Raw genomic sequence first — 6,887 nt, forward strand, 5'->3', positions numbered from 1 at the left:
TCTCTGCTGGAGGATCTGGGTCTGTCCACGGTGGACCGGTCTCTGCTAGAGGATCTGGGTCTGTCCACGGTGGACCGGTCTCTGAGACAACACTGAGACTGGTTCAGGACCAGTTAAAGGTTCCTCACAGTCACTTTAATGTCAGTTTCACACCAATATCAACCTGAAGTTTGCTAACATTAGCCACCACAAGCTACTGATCATCATATCAGGCTGTATGCATGACATCTGAGTGCACTAAGACCATAATTTATAATCACCGCTTGAAACCTGCGATAGTCTTCTTCAGATATAAAAGCTAATAAATCAATTTACTGGACAGGATCAAAGACTCTGGGTGAAACATGAATTGAGGTATCATCACTTGTTCAGCTTGTATCTCTTTTTTCTTTTTTCGATCCCTCTCACGCACATCACTCACAGAAAGCAGAGGTTTCATGACATGACGGAGATATTTTAAGACTAATTTGTTTAATCGGTTCCGCCTCTCTCTCGGCCTTCAGGGACACGGAAGATCTACTGAGAGATAAAGCTCCGGGCTGTTTTCTCATCCGCCTCAGTGACAAAGCCATCGGCTACATCCTGTCCTACAAGTGAGCAAAAAATAAACAATACTAGTCTGTTCCACCCTGTTCGGTCGCATCTTTTGCTGGCCTTTTCCGATTCATCTCACTGGTCGTTGCTTTTGCTTTTCTCTCCCAAAAAAAAAAAAAAAAAGGGGCCACGACAGGTGCCGCCATTTCGTCATCACCCAGAATCCAGACGGAGAGTTCGTGATATCAGGAGACTGTCGGACACACGGAGGTCTCGTTGAGCTGATCGAGCATCACAGAGTCAGCCCCATCCAGCCCTTTGGAGAATACCTGACCTCCTGTTGGTTGGAGGTGAGGAGGGTCTTTACCTGAAGGAATACATGTTCACACTGTAAAACGTTACGTGCAGTTGACAGGAAATGTAGTTTTAGGTGAAATAACTTTGTTCTCCAGCAATATTAAATGCAATTTTTTTTTAAAGAATTCTTGTCAACAGAAACAAGCAAAAAATACATCTAAATAAATCTATTTTGACACAATATTCAAATTACATAAATTGTAAGTTTATCATGTTTTTTTCAAGTGTTGATCTGTTGCCTTGAAATAACTGAAGAGGCACTTCTTCGTCCTTTTGTGTGCCAGATCATTTGTAATTCACTTGATGCACATTCTTTCCTAAAGATTGCATTTGTATTTAAGTTTGTTCATTCTAATGTAACGCAGGTCTGTCATTTTAATGACGGTAGTTTTATATTATAACATCAGACATTAAAACATAACACAGGGTTTGGCCGGTTAATGCCCTTCAAAACAATACGCTTCTACGTCTGAGGGGCCGTTACAGCCGGTTTTAATTTGACTGGCACCAACATCATTTACATTGTGAGGAGACAATAAGGCTGCTTGTTATTTTCAGGTAGACACAGGCGAACTGTATGATGTGGTGAATTACAACAGCAAAATGAAGCCCAGCCTGAGTGTTCAAGCTCTGCGGACTCTGTGGGACCAGAAACATGATCCTCACAGCGACCCGGGCAAAAACCGGAGGATTCAGCGGCAAAATGACGCTCCGACACTTCATCAGCCTGCACTGCCGCTCAAATCCAAAGGCAGAAAGCTGACGGGGACGGTGTCTGTAGACACAATGTCCCTCTCACAGGTATGAGGGAAGTGACAACTGATGGATTCAAGCATAAATGTTTGTTTGTTGAGGAATTGTGTTGCATGCAAAAACACATTTAGAGTTCTGTAACTTCATCAAAAGGTGTTTTTCAGACACCTCTGCAGTGGTGGAAGAAATATTCTGATATTTCACTGAAGTAAAACTGCGTCAGAAGGTATTGAGCACAGGAATAAAATGGGATTCAAAAGCACAGTCCCATTCAAATGAATGTAGCAGGATAGTGTTTTCACTTCATGAAAAAATTTGGGTCCTAAAAATGTCTTCTTCAGCGTTTAGTTGTACTTAGCTCCACCCTCTTGTGTCAACAAACCAAGATGGCAACCTCCAAAATCCAGAACTCAAGGCTTCAAAACCATGTAGTCTACAATGGGTGAGGTGATGATGATACGTCCACTTCTTATAGACAGTCTGTGGTTCTACTTCCATTCTGTTCTAATGGCATTGAGCATTGCAGCTTTTGCTTGTTCACAATAAGACAATCCTTTAAGAATCCTCCGTCAGCTGAAGAAGATCATGTGATACCAGCAGCTACTAATGGACCATGTGGAGAGATTGTTTTTTCATCCATGAATCAAAGTGTTCTGGTGTCATGTCTTTCAGGGTGTTCCTCCAGTACCAAAGAGAGGCCTTCCTCTGGGCTTCTCCCTGAGTGGATCTTTGCCCGTCACAACATCCCAAACCCAGACCGACCCAAGAGGACCAGAGGGAGTCCGAGGAAACACAAACCCAGCACTAATGTCTGAGAGAGACTCATTCAACGCCGCTCACACCAGCTATCCCGAGATCAGGACAAAATCTCTACCGATGTTGAACCACAGCAGCATGGAGGAGGAGGAGGAGGAGGCGGCGGCGTACTCGAACCAGTTCAGTAGACCCTCCTTAACATCTCACTCACCCACTCCTCTGAAGAGGACCACCTGTCTCACCTACTCCCTCTCCGATCCCAGAGACAGCTCCAGGTCAGAGCAGCAGGGCGTGGTAGTGTTGCAGTCCAACCCGCTGTACCAGACCTCGACGGGGTCTAGTGGGGGTTCGGCTCAGCAGGGAGACGTCATGTACTCCGAGGTTCCCCGGAGGCCAACGCCTGCCGGGCTGCCCGATAACACCTATGAGCAGATCCCAGGTCAGGCCAATGCCGTCCAGAGAAACACGTACGAGTCTCTGAAGGATGTGAAGAACAAGAAGTCCAAGTCCACCTGGGGTAAAAATGCAAGTCAGAACCAATAATCAGACATGTTGATGTTATTGAAAGCATAAAATATGTAATTTAACGTCTGTCCTCTTCTTTCTGTTGGCAGTGGAAGAACTTATTTCCTGATTACAAAAAATAAAAAAGGACTCAACGACTGTTTTGATATTTTGTTCACTGAGACAGAAATTTAAATTTTAAATGTTTTGTAATAAACAAAATGAAGACATTTTTTCTATAATTTTTATTGTAATTTTTTTAAGTTATTATTATTATTATTGTTATTATTATTATTAGAAGTAGTAGTAATAGTAGTATTGCAGTAATTGTAGGTGGTTCAGTTATTTGTTATTTGTGTATTTTGCCATCTTTAAATTCAAACAAATTCAAATTCAAATCTATATATTTGTACTCTAACTGTTATTTATATATATATACTGTATATATATATATATATATATATATATATTTGTACTCTAACTGTTAAGGACTTTTGACAGTTACTGTGCTTCCCTGTAAAGTACATTTAATCAAGTAAACTGTACTTAAGCAAAGTAAATGTACCTCAAATTTGTACTTGAGTATTTCCATGTGATGCATCTTTTTTACTTCTACTCCACTACATTCCTCTGACAGCTTTAGTTACTTCTCAGATCAACGATTTTACAAAAACGTGATCAGTTTATAAAATAAGACACTGTTGTGCAACAGATTAAATTATTACTATTGAATTATTATATATACAGCATATAAAGTAGTTAAAATGTGCTCCACCCGCTGTTAGATTAAAATGCTGCAGCAGTACTAATAGCAGTATAATATAACATTTCAATAATATGATTATAATATATCTCCCTGGAAGAGACCATTCTGCCTAATGGGAATTTCACTTTAATACTTTAAGTACGTTGTGATTCTAATACTTTAGTACTCGCATATAAGTGAGATTGTGAAGTGAATACACAAATGTATTTGTAACAGAGTATCTTTACACTCTATTACTTTTACTTAAGTAAAATATCTGAATACTAGCATGATCATAAAACAAAATGCAAAAGTTGTAACATGAAATATAAATCGTAGTTGTAGAGATTTTTTTTTCTGATTCATATAATTCACACATAATACAACTCAACTAATAAATTACGATAAATTACTGTAGGTTAAGATCTTCATTTATTGTTTATTAAACTGGATATACACTCTATGGTTAATAATAATAATAATACATTTTATTTGTATAGCACTGTAAAAGGTACTCAAAGATACTTTACATGGCAAAAACAGAAACAATAGAAGTAATTACAATAAAAACAAAATAGATGACATCATAACAACACGGAAAAAAAAAGAAAAAACATACATAACTGACTTTACAGGTTAAAAGCAGATTTAAATAGATACAGCGTGTAAAGCCAAAAGCTCCATCTTCCATCCACTAGATGTCACAGTCGTCTTCGTGTGCTGCTGGAAAAGAAAACGTCGAAGAAGACATTGCGGAAGTGCGGCTCCCAAACAGATTCCCGTTGGAAGTAGATCGCCTTCCTTTCATTAAATCACATTAAATCTTGGACTAATAACCATTTACCACTAAGACGATGGGCACTAGAGATGACGAGTATGATTATTTGTTCAAAGGTAAAAACAAAAGCTTTTTTTTCTCGCTATTGTTGCAGCTCTCCAGTCCTGTTAGCTGTTAGCTGACATGCTAACCAGGCCAGCTATATGAACTGACTATGCTAATGCTAACGTAGCCGACCGTCAAACCTTTGTGCTCTTAATTGCTTTGTTTTCACCGAGCCTTTCTGCGAAATGTCAACACGGTTAAACAAGTTATGTGACTCACAACAACCCTCCGCTAAACAGCGGACGTGAAATCAGCAGCGGATTACGTCACGTTACGTTTAGTTATCGTTATGAAAAGACGGGGCGTCTTGAGCATCGGCTAACGTTAGCAGCTAGTTAGCTCGATATTAGCTCGATGCTAGCTCGCTATCAGTGGGTGCGGACCAGCATCACGTCGGACACACCTCACACCTCACGTAAACCGTTATCACATTATTTATCTTCACAGGAGCCAATAAAGCGGATATGATAATTAATGACGCTAAAATATACAATAAAATAAAAGCTAACTAAGCTACACCGAGTGTTAGCATTTATTTATTATATAGATATAGATATTTACTTTATTAATCCCACAAGGGGAAATGTTTTCGCTACAGCAGCATTTATAGATACAAGTAAAGCAATACAAATAGCAGAGTAAAACATATTAAATATACAATAAGATGCAAAGTAATACAACAATTATGGTACAGGTAAATACAAATAGAGTAAAAATATTAAATATCAAATGCACAATATATACAATAAGCATAACAGAGTACAATTATATGTAAAAAAAAAAAAAAAAAGCACAATATATACAATGAAATATAATAATATTAAATAAACTAACTAAACAATAGTGTAAAGATTTAACCAAACAAACACCAGAGTGAAGGTGTTGATTGATTAACTGCACCGAGGCTTCGGTCTGACACACACTGAGTGTAAACAAGCTGCTGTCTGTCTGCATTCCAGTAGCGTTGAGGTGAGACTTCACCTTGTTTGTGGAATAACGTAATTATGAAGTTATTAGTAAATTATGAATTATAGTTGGGTAGTAAAAAACTCTTTGTTATTCTAATATCTGAAAAATTATCTGACTTGCAGCTAACGTACATGTTTTATATTTCATGTTTTGCATTCTGTGTACAATCTTACGATATTATCTTACTGGTGTTCAGAACTGTTACTTAAGTAAAAGTAGTAGTATTATAGTGTATTTATATACTCTGTAAACATCCTGCCTTTTAATATCTGACTGAAGTAAGAATTCCAAAGTATTTGCAGAAGTATCCCTTCCAGAGTGTTGTATTATTATCATATTATTGGAATATTATTGATGATGCTTTGTAATGTAGCAGCTGAGGGAGCACATTTTAAATATTTAATATACTGATGGATAGAGTCAGTCATCATATTTCATAAACTGGTCACATGGTTTGTTTGTAAAATGTCGATCTGAGAAGTAACTAAAGCTGTCAGACAGTAGTAGAGTAAAAAGTACAAGATCTGCCTCTGAGATGTAGAAGTATAAAGTTGCATACAATTTAAATACTTAAGGAAACAAACCCCAAAGATGTACTTGAATAAATGTATTTAGTTACTTTCAACCACTGGTACTATGAGTAGCTTCAGGTATTTGTACTGTATGTCGTTTACAAACACTGATATACAGAATAACAAATACATTTCTATGGTGTCTTAAACGACTAAATACAACCAATGAACTGCATGAACACAGACCTGCAGGTTAGATATGATCCGGTACAGATCCTCATAATGGTTGGAAGTAAATACGTGAAAGAATACTTTACACCCAAACAAATACAGGTTGAAAAACTTCAAGATATTCTGGCAACTACAAGAAATAATGAAAGTGAAATTACTAAAAACATGTGGTAATATTAAGTTTAAAAGAGCATTAAGTCGAAATATGTTGAAACAGTGTTTGAGTATTAAAATATCACGTAACGCGAGTATGCAATACTGTATAATAAGTTGTAATTGCACCACTAACACTTTGGACTAATCTCCACTTTCATCATCGATTGATCCGAGAAATGTTAGAATATGTTGAACTACAAAGATTCAATGACTCATAAGATAAATAAACTCCTCACAGATATAGAGCTGCGACGAGTCATCCATTAGTTGGCAGCTTCAGGTATCGCTGACTATTTTCATTAATCAGTTTCAGTCATTTTTCTAGGGATAAAAAAAAGGTAAAAATTATCTGATTCCAGCTTCTTAAATGTGAATATTTTCTGGTTTCTTTCCTCCTCGGTGACACTGAACTGAATATCTTTGAGGATTTTGGAAAACACGTGTGTGTGTGTGTGTGTGTGTGTGTGTGTGTGTGTGTGTGTGTGTG

The 6,887-nt window shown here is 37.5% G+C and overlaps 2 protein-coding genes across 2 annotated transcripts in view; both read left to right on the forward strand.

Annotated features, from left to right (window-relative positions):
- LOC116384279 (uncharacterized) overlaps positions 1 to 2,943 on the forward strand; it is a 3,604-nt gene extending 661 nt beyond the window's left edge. The window contains exons 2-5 of the mRNA XM_031848784.1: positions 504 to 593; positions 719 to 884; positions 1,450 to 1,692; positions 2,317 to 2,943. Coding sequence (XP_031704644.1) covers positions 504 to 593; positions 719 to 884; positions 1,450 to 1,692; positions 2,317 to 2,943 — 1,126 coding nt within the window. The remainder of the gene's footprint in view (positions 1 to 503; positions 594 to 718; positions 885 to 1,449; positions 1,693 to 2,316) is intronic.
- Positions 2,944 to 4,379: 1,436 nt separating this feature from the next.
- Positions 4,380 to 6,887, forward strand: part of LOC116384021 (ras-related protein Rab-11A) — a 9,373-nt gene continuing 6,865 nt past the window's right edge. Inside the window, exon 1 of the mRNA XM_031848297.1 lies at positions 4,380 to 4,543. Coding sequence (XP_031704157.1) covers positions 4,504 to 4,543 — 40 coding nt within the window. The 5' untranslated portion in view covers positions 4,380 to 4,503. The remainder of the gene's footprint in view (positions 4,544 to 6,887) is intronic.

Source organism: Anarrhichthys ocellatus, unplaced genomic scaffold (genome assembly GCF_004355925.1).
Source record: "Anarrhichthys ocellatus isolate YVR2014 unplaced genomic scaffold, GSC_Weel_1.0 scaffold8, whole genome shotgun sequence".
NCBI classification, from domain to species: domain Eukaryota; kingdom Metazoa; phylum Chordata; class Actinopteri; order Perciformes; family Anarhichadidae; genus Anarrhichthys; species Anarrhichthys ocellatus.